General features: G+C 40.0%; 1 protein-coding gene across 1 annotated transcript in view; it reads left to right on the top strand.

Annotated features, from left to right (window-relative positions):
- FAM20C (FAM20C golgi associated secretory pathway kinase) overlaps positions 1-22719 on the top strand; it is a 303400-nt gene extending 280681 nt beyond the window's left edge. The window contains exons 7-10 of the mRNA XM_082260651.1: positions 9064-9173; positions 14338-14419; positions 21459-21518; positions 22169-22719. Coding sequence (XP_082116777.1) covers positions 9064-9173; positions 14338-14419; positions 21459-21518; positions 22169-22421 — 505 coding nt within the window. The 3' untranslated portion in view covers positions 22422-22719. The remainder of the gene's footprint in view (positions 1-9063; positions 9174-14337; positions 14420-21458; positions 21519-22168) is intronic.
- Positions 22720-23764: the final 1045 nt, after the last annotated feature.

Genomic DNA, 23764 nt, shown 5'->3' with positions numbered 1-23764 from the left:
TGAGATTCCAGAGGAGGTAACTTGCCCTCCTTGGGGACACCTATGGTTCAGGTTTGTTTGGACACAAGTCCAAACCCGTCTGAGCTATCCAACCAGGAAGCTGTCATTGTGCACAGCCAATCATATGTAGCTAGGGCATTCCCTGCCTCGCAGCCGCATGTATACAAGCGGGCATATACATGCAGCTGCCATGCAGGGAACAGCCCTGCAACTTATGTTTGGCTGTCTGCAGTACCAACTTCCTAGTGGGATAGATTAGGCAGGTTCAGGCTGAACTGCCTGCCTGAGCTCAACCCTACACTCCATCACCTGTGAACAATACGTACTCACCATATTAAAAGACCTCAGCTAGAAGGAGGTCTCTATATAATGTTTAAAACATCATAATGGGATATATTTTCTGAAGTACCAAGGATATTGTCAGCAACCAGAGCTCATCAAAAGTAAGCAGACAGGAAAATATCTGATAGTGCAGCATTTAATAGTATCACCAGCAGAATAAAACCCAACAATCTACATACAAACTGTGCAACACAGCACTATCATAAACAGCATGTCGAAACAACATCCAATACAAATCCAACATGTCATCTGTAGTGCACCAGATGAAAAATGTTTGGACACCCAGTGATCACATGGATGATGTGCTATGCTCATTTCCTACACGTTTTATCACCATGAACTTCCTCTTATTTAAATTCCACTATTTTTAGCAGGACAGCATCCTTACAACACAAAGGAAGTGGTAAGTCTAGTCTTCTGTCTGATTAAATTCCCTAATATATATATTTTAATATATATATATATATATATATATATATATATATATATATATATATATATATATATATATATATATATATATATATATATATTAAGCAAAAATATATATATATATAGATATATAGATATATAACTATATATATATATATATATATATGTATATAAATATATATATATATATATATATATATATATTTTTTTTTTTTATGATTTAAGTCATACTGCCAGCCATAGGAATAATACAGTAAATATCTTTTCCTATGTTATATACAGTACTTCAAAGCTGGCTGCAACTATGGAAAAACAGTGTGTCCAGCTGGGGTTTGAATGACTACATTCTTTTTGATACACACAGCTCGAATCACAAAAGAATGTACCGGTGTCTCCTGCATGGAAAATGCTTTTGTGTGTTTCTTTAAAGCTGTGCTGTATGATTCTGTATATCACAAAAGAAATTAGACCAGCTAACAAGACATAATGATATAACAAATAAGCTGGATTTAAAAAAAATAGTTTTTAGTCCCGATATTTTGGCCTGTATAGTAACTTCCAAACAATACCCCATAGAGACAGGAGTAATGAGCGGCATCTGTCTGACAATGTCCTTTTTTCCAATTTATGGACATAAAAAAGGACAATGAATATCTGTTTGAACACTTAGTTTTGTACATTTAATATACTTTTTGCAGTTTATAGTGGCTCACCATGGTGTTAGATAAAACCCAAATAGGAGGCCTTTGTTTCGGACGCTAAACGCCATTCCTCCATAAGAGGATATGTAGCAGAATCCTTTTGTATAGAGAAAATGTTCAGCACATAATAAAGGAATCTCACGCTAGGGGCTTGCTATGGAGAATGATATGGAAAATGTCTCATCATCCAGCTGATGGATTTGCTACACTGAATGAAAAAATCGGAGTGTCTCGTTATCTAGGAACTGGGTGCCATTCCAAGCTAGGCCCTAATGCAAAATTCATTGAAACTCCTTTCTTGAGAGCCAAGAGCTCATATGGGGGTGCTGAGAGCAGTAGAGTGTTGAAAGAATTTCCTGTGCCGCCTCAGGTATGAGTGAAGGATGAATTAACTCCTTCACGGACACTAAAAGATTGTTCTATCCACTTGCACTGGAAGTAGATTTCCTGGAAATATCAAATATTAGTGAGTGAGGATCTGCAGACTACAAGTGAAGGCAGCCAGTGAGTAATGTTAGAAACAAAACAGGGCAGTTGTGCTAAAGTTAGAAAGGCAACTTGCATTAATACCTTTAAAGCTGAAGTTTAATCTGCTTGTATTTTATCTTTTATGCTTTTGTTTCAACTACCCATGTTTGTGATTGGTATAGTTTAAAGCGTAACTCCACTCCTCTGGGGGATCTATGTACATTGCAAGGGTTATAACAACCTTTGTTACAGATTCTAACCTTTTGTTACTCTGAAAAAAAATCCCTGTTTGTTCCTCTGTGCCTACGCGCTGAGTGGGTCTAATGGTAGTGGTTTCATAATTATCTGTCAGCTGTGCAGCTGCAGAGCACTATTGAGAAAATATGCTGGGCCTGCATCCCTTTAGACGTGTTCCTATTGGGATTATCTCCAGACTTCTGGGAAAATTGGTGAGCCAATTACACAGGCAGGAAATTATGTTTCCGGGGGGTGTGTACAGAACAACTCCAGGTAGCCATATTGCATTGCATTTTTAAAACATTACAGTGACTGCATATTAAAAAGGAAAGGTAATTTTTAATAACATTTAATTACAATATGACTTGTGTCGCAATTGTATGCACTTTATTATTTTTTCTTTATTCGCTTTTTTTTCCCTATAAAAGTGGAGTTACCCTATAAAGTGGTTCAAAAGCCCCGTTGTACTTTACATAAATGAGATCCATGAGCTACACCTTTAACAAATCCATGATTCTGTTTTTAAAAAAATTTCATATTATTACCAAATTGTAACAATTTCTTGCCAAGATGTGTGCTCTTGAAAGTCATGTGGTCATCATTTTGGAGACTAAATGTACCATAATTCTTTGCATTAACACTGATGTGTTCCTTTTTACTTTCATTCAGTCATGCACTTTTAGCCAATTACTTTTCAGAGGTCAAAGAAGAGAGTTAGAACCTTGCGGTCTTTACTGGTACCAGAGAAGGACGGTGAAACAAAATTAAAGAAAATATGTTTATTAAAAAAATAGTTTAAAAACATTCATAAAACCATTAAAAGAGTGCTTCATTGGGCAATACAAGCCATACAGTCGAAACTGCAATAGTACTTATTTGCTTAATATTACTAGAGGTCAAAATTGACCTCTAGCAATATTTGAAAAGAAATATACTGTTGCAATTTCAACTGTATGGCTTGTATCATCCAATTGTATCAGCCAATTTTTTTTCTTTCAAATATAAGTTTTTATTGAAGCAGGGAAAGGAAGACATCTCAAACAATACAAAAGTAGCGTAAATGCCAAAACAAACATAGACATAGAAGGAACATTCTTGTATACCTCAAAGGTACATAAATAACATGTCTATCACTTCCCCCGCTTGCTTTTATGTAGGTGAGATAATAAAGAAGGTAGAAAGGACGAAAGAAAAGTGGGGGCAGAAGGGTAAAGAAGGAGCAACGGGAGGGGAGAGGGGTGTGGGGGGAGGTAAGGGAAGGCAAGGGGGGGGGGGGTAAGGGTAGGGAAAAATAGGGATGCCTGGCATGGAAGGATCTGAACGGGAAAGCTCACATACCACTCAACAGAGCAGCACCCTCCTCAGATACCACAAACAGGTCCTAATTGTGCAATAGTGCACTATATTTCTCGTGTTGGTGTTGGGAAGACAAAACCAGGTCCTCCATCTTACTGATGTTCTCCACCTTACGCACCCAACTTGCAATAAGAAGAAGGCAGGATCGTTTGGAATAGGATGGTCAGTGAGCGTCTGTGTAATCCTGCGTACTTCAAACCAGAAATGTGTCAGTACAGGACAAGACCAGAAAATGTGCAACAGGGTGCCCTGGGCTCCCTGACATCGCCAGCAGCGGTCCGACACCTCCGGAAAGCATTTTCGGAGTTTCACGGGTGTAAAGTACCATCTGGTAAGGACCTTAAAGTTGGTCTCCTGCTGTTTGATGCACATGGAAGATTTAAGTGTAAACCTGAGCATGCAGTGGACCTGAGCTGGGGAGAACCTACGGCCCAGGTCGGTCTCCCATCTGCGCACCCAAGGCAGGTCAGGCTGGTGGGCTAACTGGGAGAGGATACATTTGAGAAAGGGCTCCAGAGAGAGAGCCCCGACCGGAGCAAAGCTCTTCAAAGGGTGTCAGAGGGCGGACAAAGGAACTTGAGGGTGGTAGTGAGCGGAAATAATGATGGATTTGCAAAGCATTCCAGAAAAGAAGAGCAAATGGACCCAATGCATCCATAAGACTGGAAATGGAGGGCCATTGAGCCTGGTTAAGGAAATGTGAGGCCTGAAAAATGCCCGAGCATCATAGGTTAAGGAATTGCTGTGCGAGGGTGCCCGGCTCAAATTTGGGGTTACCAAGGATCGGGTAGAGCGGGGACTCCTTCGAAAAAAGCGCGTAGGCAATGCGTGCAGTCTCACAAGTCCACAGAGTGGCACCAATCAGAGGGTGGGCCTTTGAAGCCGGGGGCAGCTGACAGAACACCCAAGGGGCCCCGCTCAGGACAAGGGGGGTTTGTGCCTGTTCTATTTGCATAAACAGCTTGGTAGTAGAGTGGCGACTCCAGTCGACAACTCTCTTAAGCTCTCTATTCATGGTTTTATGAATGTTTTAAACTAATTTTGTAATAAACAAATTTTCTTTCATTTTGTTTCACCGTCCTTCTCTGGTACCAGTAAAGTCCGCTAGGTTCTAACTCTCTTCTTTGACCTCTGAAAAGTATGTTAATTATGGAAAAGGTACCCACATATAGCCTATTCTAGCTTCACATTTACTTTTTAGAAGTGGCAGAACAGAGGTGGGGCTGCTGTACTTTTTGCCAGAGCCACTGTGAATCATTGTTTAGTAGAGATGGAACAGAAGCGAGGCATTTGTCACTGTTGCCAAAGCTGCTGCCAATCACTTTTCCGTGGAGGCAAAAGAGAGGCGGTCCTGCTGTCACTTTTTCTGAAGCTGCTGTCAAATACTTTCCAAAGGGAGGTGGAATAAAGATGATGGGGTTACTGTCACTTTTGCCAGATACTCTATAAATCACTTTCCAGGGGAGGGGGAACAGAGGGGGAAGGGGTGCTGTCACCTTTTCCGGATCCTCTCGAAATTCATTTTCAGGGGAGATGGAACAGAGGTGGGGCTGCTGTCACTCTTGCGAGAGCCATTGTCAATCACTCTTCGGGGGGGGGGGGGGTGTAACAGAGGGAGGGGGAACAGAGATTGGGGTTTCTTTCAATGTTGCCAAGGTCGTTGCAAATCACTTTTCTGGGGAGGCGGAGCAGAGGTGGGGCTGCCATTTGCTTACATGTCAGGATCCCTGCACGTACAGACACAGGCAGTGCTTAGAGGTTAGGATGTAGTTTCAGGCACAGTGTGTGCGCACAGATGTCTCTGTCAGTACCTATGTGCAGGGGTAGGTACCTTCTGCATAGAGGCAAACATAAGTGGTTTCTATAATGGAGAAAACTACCATAAAGACTGCACTGAGAAAAGTAAGATAAGGCATATTTATTATTCATTTTAATGAGAACCTTGATTATAAAAAAAATCTGGAGGGTTTAAAGAAGAACACCAGCTTTTCTTCCCCAAAACAACAGATGAATTGTGCATGTAAATGAATCACAACCCTGCTGTCAGTCTGTGTGTAACTTACCTCCTTTAGCTGTATACAGCAGGTTTCTGTGTTTGCGATGTCACCACTCCTCCTGGCTGAATTTCAAAGTTCTCTGACTTCCTGTTTCTTTGCTTGGCAGTCCTGATACTATATGTCCCATGAGTCTTTGAGCCTCTGAGGCTTCAGGGCAGGCTATGGGAGTCACTTGTTCCGGCTCTGGGAGTTGATGTGGGTGGGTCCTATGGTTACTGTGGATGTGTCTGGGCCTTCATGTGGGTGGGGAAAGGTGTATATGTGTCATACCTCCTCCTGTGTCATTCCTGTCTTGCAGCATGCCAAAGAATAATGGCTTATTGCAAGACTACAGATGAAGGAATATAGGAGGTTATTATGAAGGTGTTTCCTTCATATGTAAATTAATCACTTCACAGAGAGCAGGGCTCTTAGAGGGCGAGATCTAAGGGGTGGGACTCTCCCTGTTCACATTGGTCGGCATATTTACCTGGCCAGGATTGAATTCTAATTGTGATCCATTCAATCCTGCCCATCAGCTAGCTTTCAGAACAGGTAGTCTATGAAGGTGTTTCCTTCTTTGAATAATGCTGTGATCTGTGAGGCGGGACATGGGAAGTTTGGAATCTTCCTGTAGGTGTGACTGGGTGTGATTGAATGCTAATGAGGATGTATTCAATCCCACACACCATCAGAGCTGTGAATGAAGTTATATAATTTGCAGAGTCTGAAAGACTACAAAGGGGAGTGTTATAGACTCTAGCTGCTGCAGGAAATGGCCGTGGAAGGGACATCGATATTCTATCAATAGGATATACAGAGTGTCACATGATACAAGGCCACAACTAAACCTAGGCTATCAGGGGATCTGCAGACAACAAAGCAACATTGTAGAGGTATGATCTATGCTGGGATTGATCATTCCATTCAGTTCTAGTGAAAAGAAAGTTGGAGTTTAGCTTTAATATCACTTTAGATTTTATGCAATTTTGAGCAACAGATTTGCTAAGCCTGTCCCATGTGATTCTGCATGGGACTACAGTCTGTTCTCATGATTGTGTGCTGTATCGTATGTTTCTGGAAAGGATACACATGCTGGTGTGTAATTGGAGGGTCATTCTAAAGACAAAAAGATACCAGTATAGTATGGTTTTAACTCCGCCTACCCATAAGATTTTGCAGATTTTCCAGAAACCTACAAACAACCTGTAAGAATGCAAACTAAGGTCATTTGTAAAGTTGATGAGATATTTTAAGTATATCTAAAGCTTAATTGTTTTGTTTACTGTAATCCAGCTTCAGAAAGCAACAATGCCTATCACATCTAAGCATAAGACCCAATTAAAACTCAATGGGGATGATTCAATAAAACATTTGAAAAACTTGTCTGGCTGAATAAATACAACGCTTCCTCTGAGAGGCAGGCCAATGACGTCGCGACCTCTAACTCAGACAATCAGAGGAAACTTAGTATTCATTCACAGAATGCAACGCTGCCTATGAATGGCTGAGCGCTTCTCAGACCAACTCAGTATTGCTCCAGGTGTGAGACAAGAAGTCTCTGTCTCACAGCTGGAACCCAGCACTGAGTCTTGTATGTAGCTGAAGCTTTGTGCAGTACCTAAGTTGGGGGGGGGGGGGGATTTACTAAGACTGGAGCATGCACTTCTAGTTTTTTTTATCAAAGCTTAATTGAACAAGCTAAAGTTGAAAGCTGATTGGCTACCATGCATAGCTGTGCCAGTTATAGTAAATCTCCCCGACAGGGCTTAGAGCCAGAGTAGCATTTAGTGAAGAAAAAGGGTCATATGAGCTATTTAAAGTGAACAATAGAAATCAGCTTTAAAACCAACTCTATGCTGGAGTACAGAGACAGGCCACAGTGCTAAGAGTGAGACCACTGTGTGCATACATCTTTGCTTGCTTCACCCTTTACCCCCTACCACCAGCCACTGATTGCTAGAATGCTGTTGACTGCACAATGCCACTGGTTGCCAAAACGCTGTTGGTTACAGCATCCTAGCGACCAGTGATGCTTTGGGACTTGGAAAAAGCACTGAGGATAGGAGTGTCTGAGAGGGGATACCCCTTATTGAAACCCCCATGTCTTTGTGCAATATATTCATATACCTGTTTCTGACAGGCACGTGGTTATGTTAAAGAAACCAACATTTTTCCTGCTGAAGTATGACACAATTCTAAAGTGTTTTTGCAACACTCTTTATGAAATTCAGACTATGTGTTGTGGCCTTTTAAAGTGTATTTCCACTTTTAAAGTCAAATGTGAGAAAATCCCACCTTATGTTTGTTATGAGTTCCCACTCACATAGCATACTTAAATATAATTTAAAGAAATATTTCTTAAGTTTTAGAACTTTTTGAGGAAAAGATTCTGGACAATTTCACCATGTCTCTGCCCCCACAAAGACTGGGGACTCACTGAGCCATTCCTAACTGGTATACAATGGTTTTACATGTTTAACCCCTTGTTTGGACAGGTAGTGTTTAAATCCAGTTTGCATATGAGAATGAAAATCTGCTAGCAAAGTACAGACAGGGCTAATTACAGCAAAAACTGCTCCCCAAGTCTGTCCTAGACCTTACAAAGCAGAGAGAACATGGTAGCATTTTTAAAGCTGAAATTTAGTTTAAAAAATACAATTTTTCTCTACTATTTACTTGTATGGGCAGCTAGATCCTATGGAAATCTTCACTGTAAGGCTGCCCTGTCCTCTTCTTGATGCTGAAATTCCAGAGCTTTGAGGATTACCATCTCTGGGTCTCCAGGTTTAGCTGCACTAAAGATGATATAAGGGGACATGCCCCTCCTGCCTTCTCCTGCATTAGGAAAAGTTATTTTACTTTTTTTTTCTCTAAAAGTTAGGAAAAGTTATTTTACTGAATACACTGCCGATAACAGGAGCTATGAAGAGGGGAGACAATCATGTGATTTTTAGTTACACTTTAATGGCTGCTTTTTAATAATAAAAAGTACAGCGGTTTTGGAAATCAGCACCGTTGCTGTTTACTGTGACATGTCAGGAATGTATTCATACAAACGTAGAATGATACTATAATTTATAATGTTATTATAACATTAATGTGTCCACGGCATCAATTATTCATTTATTGATTTATACATGACTAGGTTTATGGCAGGTCATAACAGTTCTTTATTAAAAAGGCCAACTAGCCAAATGCCAGTAGAACTCATTTAGGTGTCTGATTGAAAATGGTTTTTGTTTCTCGCTTTTATATTTCTAGTGTAGCACAGGAGAATCTGTTTGCTTGCTGTGAGCAAATGTTCTCCCATCAGACACTTTTATTCCTGAAGTCTAATATACTTTTCGTGCTGAGTTAGTTTTTTTTCCCCCAGGGACTAATCAGAGGGGCATGACGGAATTTGGAAGCTTTCAGGAATATAGATGTGTTCTTACACTGCATACATTTTACTTGTCTGAATGGCTTAAAATATACATATTTTTCTTCAGATGGGAAGTTGATGCTGACTACTGTGAAGAAGTGAAGCAGACTCCTCCGTATGACAGTGGTACAAGACTCCTAGATGTCATAGATATGACTATATTCGACTTTCTAATGGGTAAGAGATTTCCTTAAAAAGACAAAAAACATATTTTGTTAATAAAAAAACCTACCTCTACATTGGCAGACACAGATGCTACACTAACCAAATCTTGGTCCTTCTCTTTAGTGTACTACTTCCATACACTGAATCTAAGACTTTCCAGATTATTCACTTCACTAGCTAACCTTTTTTGAATGTTTTTTTATCAGAGCTTAGCTCAGGGAAGAGTTAGGATAGCCTTGCACTCTGGGACTCCTGTTCTGGCTGGGGGGGGGAATACAATTAAATAATGCAAAATAAAGTAATCCCTGAAAGTTAAGACAGCACATTAAGGCCCATAAGCGAAGTAGTACACCACTCAAAGTAGTCACCCTCATGTTCCACCTCCACTGCACAAACAGAGGGTGCTGGCCCTGAATGTAACAGAAGATCTGATGTGAAGAGATGTTGGGATGGTCACACTCCAATAAAATCAGCTTTATTGAATCCAAAGAACATACAACAACAGTCCATACAGCAAGTGAGGGAAAGTAGTACAGAATACAATACAGCTAACGCATTTCACACCATTCTTGGTGCTTAATCAATATGATTAAACACCAAGAATGGTGTAAAATGTATTAGCTGTATTGTATGCTGTACTTCTTTCCCTCGCTTGATGTATGGAATGTTGTTGTATGTTCTTTGGATTCAATAAAGCTGATTTTATTATCCAGACATTTCTTCACATAACATTAAGGCCCATAGTTTGTTACGACAGGTTAGAATTAAAGGGGCCTGCATTCAAAAAGTGAAGATGTAACTTGAAACAAAGTTATATATGTCAGCACTAACTGAATATTATGTATTCAGTCTGACCAGACTACCGAGGTTGAGCACCCCACCCCACCCCCCACACACATCTGTACTCTATCAGTGTCCACTATCAAGTAGATATAGGAGGAGTCCCCTGTAGTGCATTTGCACATCTTTCCCAGCAAGGAGTATTATCTCCAAGGGTTAGAAAGGCTGGATTCATCTCTTTTTCATGGATAGTGTAGGACCCACTGATAATGGGGTACTTTGACGCAGTGGTGGGCTTGAGCACTACATGGCCATATGGTGGGACCAAATCCCCATTTTTATTTATGGATTGTTTTCAAATTTTGTAGTTTCTTTTGCATGTGTGCGCTATTCTTTTTTAATATACATGTCTCTTGGTTCATAGCTGCACCAGCTTTAGAAATACATGGGTATGCTCCCCCAAATTCTTTGCTTGTCTAATACCATAGTGGCCAACCCAATGTAGAGCCATGCTGAGGAACAAGACCGGATAAGTCAATAATGTGGAAAAGACCAACTGCAATGAGTCAACCAGTCCTTTGCCCTCTGCCTATCTTTTTTTCATTATTTATGTAGCACCAACAATCTACACAATGATTTACATATTGTAAATTTATATCAGTCCCTGACTTCAAGAAGCTTACAAGTAAGGTTCCTTCCTCACATATATACAAACATATACTAGACCCAATTTTGACAGGACCTACCAGCATGTCTTAAAGTGTTGGAGGAAATCAAAGAATACAGAGGAAACCCACACAAGCGCAGGGAGAACAAACAAACACCATGCACGCAATATCCTGGCTGGAGTTCAAGCCGATGACCCTTCTTGAGCACAACTGGCACAGTGCAAGTTCTCTTTAAGCAGCAGCTATGGAGCCACAGATTCCCAGCTTCTGCTTTCACCTAAAATGCCTTTGATGCAAATGGGTTTCTGAAAATAAAATCAGTCATTACAGCTATTATTTATTTTACAAATAAATTATGAAACCTCATTTCAAATATACCTAACAATTTAAAATGAATTTACTGTGCTACATATTGCATGGATGCCTGCTTCTTTTACCTAATGAATGGCATAAAATGTTGATAAATGCGTGGTTATTCAAATTATTCATATCGACTCCATTTTCACAGTCACTTTTACTCTCTGTTTAATGGGGATTTATACAGCTTCTTTATCCATAACCATGACACAATAGTTCTGTTGTTCAACTGATCCTAAGCTTAGTTGCAGTCAGTAACTATGAATGGGATTTATAGTTTCTGCCAAAAAAAAAAAAATGTATGATGCCAACAACATTGCAGGGATTTTAACCTCTGATCCTGGGCATGTTTGAGTACAGTATATTCAAAAGACTACATAAACGTCAATCTTAAAAAAATTTCATGGGCATTTTTTTGATTGTTATTTATTAGGTGAAATGGGTTTTGCTCTATGGAGGAAGTTTCGACCAGTAGCAAAGCATTGGTGTTATTATATGGCAAGACGGTAGAAGATGAACAATAAAAAAAAATAAACTGAAAAGGCTCAAAATTGCAAAGGGAGATTAGAATTTGAAAAGATTAGAATATTTTTCTTTCAGCTACTTAGTTGCCACCAAATTTTGCAGACATTTCTTTTTTCTTGTACTATGGTTCAATAACATAAACTTTAATCTTTTCAGCATGTCTGCATTCAGAATAGGAGCTCGACGAGAGGGTGGTGGGTTGTAAAGTCACGCAGAAAGCATTTCTAAACTCATTCTGCCTAGGTGTTAGAGATTTTATCAAAACCACTCCAATTTTAGTAAGCCCATCTGAGTGCAAATTTACAGCTTATTCTCTTTAGATCTAAATGTAATGTTCTTTATTGTCAACTTTTTTTTATATTAAAGAGAACTCTTTAATTTTTGAACTTTGTTCAAAAATTGTTACAGGTGTAAAGTTCAGGCTTCACATACATGCAGCGGCTTCTAATAACCTGCTGTTATGGCCATACTGACAGGCAGTTTTGCCAATAACTCCTATTATATCGTAGTGAAGACCCTCCTCACTGGCATGTAAAAATGCGCAGTCATATTAGGAAGTGCTGGAGCATTGTCTGTTAGAATGACGAAGGATTCAGCTTAAACAGTAGAATTTTGGAAGGTGTTTCAGGTATGTGCACAGCTAGGCTGCTGCATTCTATACCTGCAGAAGTTGTTTTTTTTTTTTTAGAGTTAGAGTCTCCTAAAGTGTATATATAGCCCAAACTATTTTTTTTTCATTTAAATAAAGTAGGGAAGGGTTAATACCCTGCCTGGTTAATTTTTTGCTGCCTGTGTACTAATGGGGAAATTTCCCTTCATTTTCTGTTCCGGAAATACAACAGAAACATAGAGAAAGTCTCCCAAAGTGATAGAAGTTCTCATCCTACACAGTTATCCCCAGAACAGGTGTCCCTATTGGATGGTTTCTCTTTACCCTTTGTTCTGGGGACAACTCTAAAATGGATTTGTGCAAAGAAATTGCCCAGTGGAAATCTACTAAGACCACAGCACTCTACAAAGCAGTCCCTGAATAATTAGGTAATACAACCAAATGGATAATGGATTATGTCAAATTAGCAATATACCTACTTTGACCATAAAATTGGGACCCCAACCCTAAGTATTCTGAACCAGGAGTCAAGTAAAAACTGACCTATATATGTAAGATAAAAATCAATTTGATGATATAAAGATGACCAGATGGTTAATGTGGGATGTTAAAATAGCAGTATGCCACCTAATAATTTCAAAAATATGTAAGTTAATACACAAATGGAATCTGTTGGGTGGGTAGTCAACACTATACGAATAAATGCAACACTGACAGGTGGGTGCTGCAGCTCACAAATTTGGAGGGGATACTCCTTCTAGGATGCACACAAGGGGAGAGAGAAACAACAGCGTAGTATTAAAAAGTAAACACTTTATTCAAATATAGTAATTTGCACTCACATGAGCAAGTAGGAGACTGGCAGAAGGGATAAGATTCACAGCACTGGGGCTTAGCGCCCGGCTATGAGGGAAACTGACAGCCAAAGAGATGGTGTTGGGCGCAGGATTTCGTGTCGCTGTATAGAAGCCGGTGTTCCGTGAAAAAACATACCCGTGAGAAAACCATACCCTCGTCACTTCCAGTGCACCTACGGAGGGTATGGATTTCTCACAGTAGTGTATGTAATGTTACACTTGCCGCGGTTACATTAAAACAGCTCCTCTGCAACATGAGTCATCTCCGCTCCTATCCCTGTCATTTCCCTGATCTCGGCTAATAAATATAAAAGCGGATCACGGAGCCGACATCTCCGTCATTTACATTTCATACACCCGCCGCCGCTTTTATATTTATTAGCCGAGATCAGGGAAGTGTCAGGGATAGGAGCGGAGATGACTAATAGTGCAGCCGAGCTGTTTTATGTAACCGCCGCAAGTATAACATTACACACACTACCGTGATAATTTCATACCCTCGGAGCATGCGCACTTGTCAACTTCTCAGCTGTTCAATTATGTTTCCGGGGCTCTGAGCATGCGCACTGCTACGCTGCTCAGCTGTTTCGGACAGGAAGTGACAAGAGTATGGAATTCTAACGAGGTAGGGTTTTCTAACGTTACATCGGTGCTCATCCTTCTGATCGGAAAGTGGCTGCAATGACAGGGAATGTCCTCCTTCACCTGGCACCAACATCACTTAAGGAGCATGCACAGCCAATAAACACGTCTCCAGGCATATCTCCCTCTTCATCCCTGTCATTGTAGCCACTTTCCAATCAGGTGTATGAGTCCTGGCTTTAATTCAGGGACACCCAACACCATCTCTTTGGTTGTCACCTGTCGGAAATCTCCCTAAATCGACTTCTAATCCCACTGGAACTGGAAGAGTTACTCCTATTGGCGGATATTCCTTCACCTACTGTTTTAATGACAGCTGGAAAATTTTGGATCTGCCTTCACTTTCTGTCCCATTGACAGCTGGGAGTGAGAGTGAATCACCCGTGGAGGGATGATTGACAGATGTTATAACCCATGTCCACCCTATTTAACACTAAAAAAATAGATCTTGTCTGTAGCTCAACTGTCAAACACAATAGGCAAAAGTTTGTTTATTTGACTTTCATTTTACAAATTAGTATGCCTCTTCCCCACTACTTCCCCACTCGCACACAAGAAGCTCTGAAACCACAGGATTGTGAATGCAGTTATTTATAAATGTGTAAAATGTTGCTAAGACCTCACATGTTACCGGTTGCCAACATAGCTTAAACTGGGGATTAAAGGAATAGAAATCATGTAATGTACAGTAGCTGTCTGTAAACTTTTTCTAACGAGACAGTTATATCTGTCCGCAGGGAATATGGATCGCCATCATTATGAGACCTTTGAGAAGTTTGGAAATGAAACATTTATCATTCACTTGGATAATGGAAGAGGGTAGGTATTCCTGAATCTTATTTCTGGATTTGTTTTCATAAATATAACTGGTTATGTTATTTACATAATTCTAGACATCTCCTGGATTAATATCCATATTTATGTATATTAGCCAGCGTTTTGCAGCCTTATAATATAACCCCCTGGTGCTAAAATTGATTTAAAAGCTGAACAATAGACAGCTAAATGCCAAGTGGAAATGTATAATGTGTTGTTTGCCAAAGGGTTTGTGATTGAGACTGCATAGTCTGGAAGGTGACACCACTTTCTCTGTTAGAGTCAAAGTGGTTGTAAACCTTTTTTTTTTTTTTTTGGTAATAAAATAACAAATATGCCTATGCTTACCTGCTCTGTGTAGTTGTTTTGCACAGAGCAGCCCATATGCTCTTTTTCTGGGGTCCCCCACTGGCGCTCCAGGCTCCTCCTCTTCATTGGGTGCCCCCATGGATTCTGGGGTCTGGTAGGCGTTGCAGCACAGACAGTTATTCACCTTAATGCATAGAATGCAATAAGGTGGAAAACCTTATGGCTTTACAACCACTTTAATGAATACTATGGGGTTATCTTTCTTGCCTGCAGCCTGCTGATTGGACAATGAAGGAGCACGCTTACAAGTTATCCACTCTGCTCTCTCCTCCTGCCTGAATGTTCCCCATTAACACATGCACATGTACAAGATCCCAGCTAGCTAAAAGTGCTCCCCCTCCTTGTATCAGTGCTATAGTGAATGGCCGAAGCCTGATATTGTCAAAGACTTGGGTACCTACTCTAGCTTTATGTATGTAAACAATATTTTCAACTCTCTTCAAAGGAGTATTTATGCATTAAATCGTGTTTTGGACTAGGTTTATCTGCTGGAAGTTCACCATTAAAGTATTATGGTGGGACCATACTACTCATGATGGCTTCAAGAGTGGGCTTCCCTGCTAAGATTATATACAGTATCTCACAAAAGTTAGTACACTCTCACATTTTTGAAAATATTTTATCATATCTTTTCATGTGACAACACTGAAGAAATGACACGTTGCTACAATGTAAAGTAGTGAGTGTACAGCTTGTCTAACAGTGTAAATTTGCTGTCCCCTCAAAATAACTCAACACACAGCAATTAGTGTCTAAACCGCTGGCAACAAAAGTGAGTACACTCCTAAGTGAAATGTCCAATTTGGGCCCAAAGTGTCATGATGACATCACCGAGCTGGTGGATGTTAGAGACCTTGAGCTCCTCCACCTTCCTTTTGAGGATGTCCCACAGATACTCAATAGGGTTTAGGTCTGAAGACATGCTTGACCAGTCCATCACCTTTACCCTAAGCTTCTTTAGCAAGGCAGTGGTCATCTTGGCGGTGTGTTTGGCATTTTATCATGTTGGAATACTGCCCTGCGGACCAGTCCCTGAAGGGAGGGAACCATGCTCTGCTTCAGTATGACACAGTACATAATGACACATGACACAGTACATAATGGCATTTATGGGTACCTCAATGAACAGTAACTCCCCAGTGCCGACAGCACTCATGCAGCCCCAGACCATGACACTCCCATGCTTGACTGTAGGCAAGACACACTTGTCTTTGTACTCCTCACCGGGTTGCCACCACACACGCTTGACACCATCTGAACCAAATAAGTTTATCTTGGTCTCATTAGACCACAGGACATGGTTCCAGTAATCCATGTCCTTAGTTTGCTTGTCTTCAGCAAACTGTTTGCGGGCCTTTTTGTGCATCATTTTTAGAAGAGGTTTCCTTCTGGGAGGACAGCCATGCAGACCAATTTGATGCAGTGTGCAGTGTATGGTCTGAGCACTGACAGGCTGACCTCCCACCCCTTCAACCTCTGCACCAATGCTGGCAGCAGTCATACGTCTATTTCCCAAAGACAACCTCTAGATATGAAGCTGCGGACGTGCGCTCAACTTCTTTGGTCGACCATGGCAAGGCCTATTCTGAGTGGAACCTGTCCTGTTCAACCGCTGTATGGTCTTGGCCACCGCGCTGCAGCTCAGTTTCAGGGTCTTGGCAATCTTCTTATAGCCTACGCCATCTTTATGTAGAGCAACAATTCTTTTTTTTAAATCCTCAGAGAGTTCTTTGCCATGAGGTGCCATGTTGAACTTCCAGTGACCAGTATGCAAGAGTGAGAGCGATAAAATCAAATTTAACACACCTGCTCCCCATTCACACCCGTGACCTTGTAACACTAACGAGTCTCATGACACCAGGGAGGGAAAATGGCTAATTGGGCCCAATTTGGACATTTTCACTTAGGGGGTGTACTCACTTTTGTTGCCAGCGGTTTAGACATTAATGGTTCTGTTTTGAGTTGTTTTGAGGGGGACAGAACATTTACACTGTTATACAAGCTGTACACTCACTACTTTACATTGTAGCAAAGTGTCATTTTTTCAATGTTGTCACATAAAAAGATAAACTAAAATATTTACAAAAATGTGAGGGGTGTACTCACTTTTGTGAGATACTGTATCTGACCCCCCTCCTGGAGATAGGGAAAGAATTGGAGCTCTGAGGTGGTAGACTAACCTCTTTTGTCTTCCACAGGAAGGGTCTTTTGTCTATACCAGTGAGGCATGTGTATTCTACACTCTCCCATTTTCATAGTCTTACATCCACTTTTCTGTAACAGTCACAAGAGTATAAATATGACCACATTGTCCAATAGGAACCAGAGTGGGGTTAGAAATCAGTGACAGTCCTGGTCAGACATGTTCCTCTCTGCCTCAATATAAGAGGACATGTGTAGAAGGGTTTTGGCCATTGCTCAGTTATGCCTATTTAAGCATAGAACACTGGAGTGGAGGTGCAGTAAGCAGGAGTTTCACCAAGAAATGAGACATAACAACATAGGGCATACTATAAAAAAAAGATAAAAAGGTTTGAAAGTACAGTTGAGCTTTAACCTCCACATGGAATTATTTTTTTCTTCTGGCTAAAGGAAATATAAATGTGCATCTGATCAAACAGGAATGCAGCATGTTCTTCTATTTTTACAACCAATTTGTATGGTAATGAATATTTCCCTTTTCCCCATCTGTTGTGCTTCTGTATTGTTTCACCACAAAAACCCACCGGCCAGCAGCATTTGCATGTTACGTGATTAGTTATTTTTGTTGTATTCAGCTGCTTGCAGAGTTTTCTTTAAACTTTGTCTTTAAGATGAGGCATTGATCGTTGTCATGGTAATACCACTTTGTGCTGCCAGCGTGAAGGTTTATTTTGACCTTGCTTATAGCTGTTATGAATGCTAACATTGACTGAATGTGGTGTACATCTGCAATAAGGAAGAGAAAAATAAAGGAAAAAAAACATATATTGTATATGAAGCCTAATTCATACAGTAAATCTAAAAAAAAGTGTTTTTAGTTAATTGCATAACTATGCAGCTCTGTTTTAGATAACAGAAACAATATATGCACATGTGAAGTCAGGCCAGGTTCACATCTCTGTAGTGCGGTAGCGCACGCACATTAGCATGTGTTGCGTTATGGCAACCCAGTAATTTTGCATGGGCTGCCAACACATGCAGTGTGACTAAACCCATACCTGATCCTTTATTCTGGAATGCAACATATAGCAACACAAGTATTGCATGTGCGTAGCCTTAATGTGTTTAGGTGGTATTCAACATAAAGAGCAAACAGCTTATTAACGCTCATAGTGACCTTTACTGCACGGTGCAGGCAACATGTGCATTTCCACATTATAAAGATGTCAACTGGGTCCTAAAGTGTAAGTGAACTCCAAGAATGAATGTTTCTTCGTTATTCTCTTATGGCCTGCTAAACCATTGAAAGTGTTTTGATTAGGGATCGCAGAATCTGTCTGGATTCAATTCACAGGGGGTTTCCCAAATCATGTTAGTAATTTGTGAAACCCAAACTTAGCAGTCAATCCCTTTGAAGTCTGTGAAAGTCTATACTGCTGTTACACTTTAGCCATTTTCATGGCTAATAGGCAAGAGATTATAAAAAAAAATGGGGACATTTAAGAGAAAAAAAGAAAATTACCCCAGAGTTGGTAGAGGGGCTTTTTAATCTTACTTTGAGGGCAACATGGAAAAGCTCCAATCTTTTTAAATTACATGCTTGGGAGGTTCTATGTGATGTTACAGAACAGTACGATTTTCATGGACAGCATCAGCGACAGCAACACAACATTCTGGCATCACAAATTATGGATGTGTAAATGATTTTATAAAGTGATTGTAAAGAACCTTTTTTTTTAATTAACAAACATGCTATACTTACCTGCTCTGTGCAATGGTTTTTGTACAGGGTTGCCCCGATCCTCTTCTTCTGGGGTCCCCCGTCAGTGCTCCTGGCTCCTTCTGCATTTGATTCCCCCCCCCCCAGAAAGTGTATTCATATGGGCTCGATCCCGAGCCACACTGTGTGTATCTATTGACACACACAGTGCTGCTAAGCCCCGCCCCTGAAAATTTGACACTGGATTTTATTGACAGCAGCAGGAGCCAATGAGTCCACTGAGGTGCTGGACCAAGTTTATGCTCAGGTAAGTTTTTAGGGAGGGCAGGGGGGAGCTGCACCTAAAAGGTTTTTTAGCTTGATGCAGGGAATGCATTATTATTATACAGGATTTATATAGCGCCAACAGTTTGCGCAGCTCTTTGCAATTTGAGGGAAGACAATACAGTTACAATACAGTTCAGAACAGGAGGAAATAGAGGGCCCTGCTCGTTAGAGCTTACAATCTAGAAATGCATTAAAGGAGTTGTAAAGTCAGAAGGTTTTAAATCCTAATGCATTCTTTGCATTAAGATAAAAAAACATTCTGTGTGTAGCAGCCCCCACAGCACCCCCCTGATACTTACCTGAAGTCATTCTCTGTCCAGCAATGTCCATGAGTCCGTCAGCCATCAGTGACTTGGCTGGGACATAGCCACGGTGCCATTGGCTCCCGCGGCTGTCATTCAATTCAGTTAGCCAGTCAGGAGAGAGGGGGGCAGGGCTGAATGGCAGCTCAATGTCTGAATGGACACACGGAGATGCAGCTCAGGTCGGGTGCCCCCATAGCAAGCTGCTTTTTGTGGGGGCACTCAATAGGAGGGAGAGGCCTGGAGCAGCGAAGAGGGACCCGAGAAGAGCAGGATCCGGGCTGCTCTGTGCAAAACCAACTGCACAGAGGAGGTAAGTATAACATGTTTGCTAAAAAAAAAAAAAAAAAACAAGACTTTACAATCACTTTGAGGTAAAAAAAAAAAACCTTTAGCTTTTACAGCCAAGACTGGCTTTACAGCCAGAGACAAGACAGATTTCAACAAGACAACAGTCACAAATATTTTTCAGTAGCTGAACAATATGTAAGCAGTATAGTTATGCCATAATGTAGGAGGAAGAGATAAGGCAGGTTTTTAGGATGAAATAAACAATAGAGTGTATTATTTAACAGACAAAAGCCCCAGATATTGTACAAAGGCTGGACAGTATGTAAGCATCTTGGTTAGGCTGTAAAATAAGTGGGAGAGATGAGACAGGTTTTATATTAAAATAGAAATTAGAGTGTATTATTTGACAAATAGTAGCCAAGTATTGTACAGTAGCTGTATAGGTCAACTCTGGATGATAGACGTCATCTGACAACATGACAGCCAGATAATTGGAGTTTTCGGTTTCAAAGATTTTTATTGGTTCTTGAAGTATGTACAATTAAAGAGGTATCATGGTACAATTCACAGCTTTTACAAATGCAGGAATAAAAAGGATAGGCGTAGAGCTCTATTAAAAAAATTGAGAGGTACAGTGTAAAGATAATGCAGTGTCAATAACTGAGGACTATAAGTGAATCTGAAATGGAGAGGAAGTGGTGTTTGCCCCAGTTGTGGTCATTAGCTATAGAGGCTTTTGGGCATAGTGGATAAGTTGCTTGCTAAATAGGGAGATACATTTTAATTTAAATGACCCTCTACCTTAAAGCTAAGAATGGAGTGCATAAGAATAATTATGGGCAACAGTAACATAAAGAAAAGAAGAAATAAATTATAGAAAAAGCATGTGGTTAGTAAAGAAGGTAATGATCCTGATCAGGAGAGGGTGAAGAGAAAGGGAATAAAGGGGGGGGGGGGTTAGTTACCAGCGTTTGTTGCTTTAGTTATGTGAATGAGGGATCATAGAGGTGAGTCCTTTAGGAAATTTAAGACAATTTCATGGGTGACATGAAGGATGCTAAGAAGCTTTTTGTTGACCATAAATGTTTGGAGAAAGTCTTGACCTGGTAGAAAGGAAAATATAGTACTTGCCAAGCTGAGGCTATAGTTTGTTTTGCTGCTAGGAAGGTAATGTTGCTAGTTTGCATTGTGTTTATGTAGACTATGAGATGCAGTGCATTTGTGTGTTAAGCTGAGTGTGCAAAAGTCGAAAATCGTTGGACCAAAAGGTAGTAACCAAGGGAAATATCCACACAATGTGGACAACTAGAATTTTAGAGGACACATTTCAACAATGACATCAAGTACATCATTGTGCTCCCAAAGCCAGAGGATGCAAAATGACTAAATTAAGGAAGCTGCAATCAGAGAACAATGTAACAGGTTGGTGTGTTTAATACCAGAGGCATTACGAGCAAAATAACCTAATCAATGAAGACTAAATAATAAAAAATATAATATGGATGGTGTATTTTAGGCTGCAGGAATGTTGATCTGTTGCAAAGTGTTTGAGTAATTATTCATGTAATAATTATCGAATGTCTTCCTTGCTACAGAAAGGAATGACATGGACTTGATTCTAAGGTCTACCAAAGACAGCTGTGGCCCATATGCTTGCATCATGCATGTAGTACGAAACATCTAATATCCCAGAATAAAATGGTCTTCATTCCACAAAGAGCTATAAAAGAAACACACTTTCATAAAAGTGATTTATGGCAGATGGTTGCAAAATCTACTAAAGATGGCTTTCACTGCCTCTCAGCTAGGACTGAATTTCATTTATCATGGTATGTACTGTAGCTATTTGCCTTTTTATTAAAGTATTTTTTTTTTTTTTCCTTTTTAACAGATTTGGAAAGTATTCACACGATGAGTTGTCTATTCTAGTGCCACTGAATCAATGCTGCAGGTATAGTAATAAAAAATTAAGTCCTTTTTTTCACCTGGGAAAGATTGTATTAAAGAAGTACTTCCTATTCAGCCTGATTAACAGGTCTTGAAAAGAGTGAGGATTAATAAAGACTGTTTGCTAAGCTAAAATGAGTCTCAGCTATCCAGGACAGGATATCTCAATATGAGATTATTGCTATTTCGGATGGGGCTTTAGGCCTGACTTTAGTTAATACATCTTAACACTTTTCTCCTAAACATTCTAAAGGAATTAGTCCATATGTATAAATCATTTTTAGCCCTGATGGAGATTTGTCCTTCACATGCTTTTATAATTTTACAGTATTGATTCTTATGTATAGTTTGGAGAAGCAGCATCAGAGGAGCAGAGGGTGCTCAATCTAGTCTGGTTGAATAATGATTTCACAAGATCTTCTCAGATGTCTGCATGCTCGCAGGCTATTGCCCTTTATGATCTGCTGAGTTCCTTAATAAAGCCAAAAGCTTAATTGCATTCATAGAATGCTGCCCCACCTCTACATAGTTCGTGAATGGGTTATATAGTTGTATAAATAGGTGAAAACACACACACACTAAATATGTGTGTAATAAAATATTGTATTTTTTGTGAATAATCCCCCTAAACACATATGTTTTATTTCTATACAGGATTAAAAAGTCTACATACTTGCGTTTACAACTCCTAGCAAAGGAGGAATACAAGCTGAGTAAACTGATGGAGGAGTCTTTAGAAATGGACAAAATTGCCCCACTCCTTTATCAGCCGCATCTTGAAGCTTTGGACAGGAGGGTACGGATTGTCCTTAAAGCTGTCAGTGACTGCATAGAAAAAGACAACTATGACAGTGTGGTTGAACCTGACTTGGACTCTGATGTGAATAACAAGACAACCAAGAGGTAGTGATGGGGAAAGTCTCCAAGTCCAACCAAGAAGACATAGTCTTGCCGAAGACTGCGAACGCTCTTTTGTGAATTCAGTGAATTCAGATTTATGATTAAATCATTTCCCACTGTAGACAAGCTATAGAAACCAAGAAGGATTAGATAATTAAAAAGTCTGTAAAATAAGTAGAATTTAAATGGATGTGCGTAAAATGATATGGTCAAAGACCTACAGAATCGGTTTTGGGTTCTAAGCGTATCTTGATCTTTTTGTACAGATAGGAGGCCTTTATTTAAAAATAAAGATTTTGTATTTATATATGGTATAATTATAAAATGATGATCTACCTACCACTTTTTTGGAAAACATAGAAAAGGGACAGTATAGTTTTGTTTACCTGTGATGCTGACTTGACTATACCACAATAACGCCTTCAAGATGACTTCAATCTCTTAACTTGAGTATACTGTATCTTCTGTAATTGGTATTTCCAGGGGGTTTAAATCCAAAGTCTTAAGTGTGGAGGGTTTTGGGCTGACGTAATGCTTAGCAACTGTGGAAGCTTTACTTGAATGTTAAGCATTGAGATGAGCTATTCACCTTTAAAACAGACAGGCAGGCCTTACATAATAGACCTAAATTAGGGATCCTGAAATGCTCCAGGTGTTCTTAATATATCACTCCCAACACACCTTGCCTTGGGCTGACCAGCTTAGCATGGTGAGTGGATTCATTGGGTAACAGCTGGAGCAAGTGGTGAGCAGGTAGTAGGTCTGTTCTGTCATTAGCCAGGTAGCTGCCTTCTCGTGTCTGCTTTTGCTATAATTATGTAAATAATGTATATATATACATGAATATTAGCTGCATTGTGCAGCTACAAGCTTAATTTTGCAGCGTTTTTGTGAGTTGTTTGCAGCGTGGTAAAAGTGCAATAAAAGATACAGCAAACATGTATCTAAAATCTGTTTGTTTGTTTTTCACGTCTTGGGTTTTCAAGAATGTTCTTGTCTAGCAAATATAGAAACAGAAAGTGGAGTACCAATCGCAATTAATTTCAGATGGAAATGTGACATTTTATGACTGAAAAATAAATTCCAGACAGGTTAAAAAGCATAAATGGTATCCTGCTCCTATGCTCTTTATCAATCTAGCTTTTCTATCATAAAGTCGATCTAAATCCTAGCAAGAAATTTCTGTTATTTGCTTTCTTTTGATCTATTAATGTATTATTGTAAGAATTTTGTTTTGCCAATTTGGTAAATGCTAAGTTCACCTTTGGAACATGTTACATGTTTCACATGTATTTAGGGTGAATGTGTAACATTTTCCAGCTCCTGCCCCCTCTCCCCCCAATCCCCCCT

Source organism: Pelophylax lessonae (assembly GCF_965119305.1).
Source record: "Pelophylax lessonae genome assembly, chromosome: 6".
In the NCBI taxonomy this organism is placed as follows: Eukaryota; Metazoa; Chordata; class Amphibia; order Anura; family Ranidae; genus Pelophylax; species Pelophylax lessonae.
Note: the sequence above shows the minus strand (reverse complement) of the source record. Positions and strands in the feature narration are given on the sequence as shown.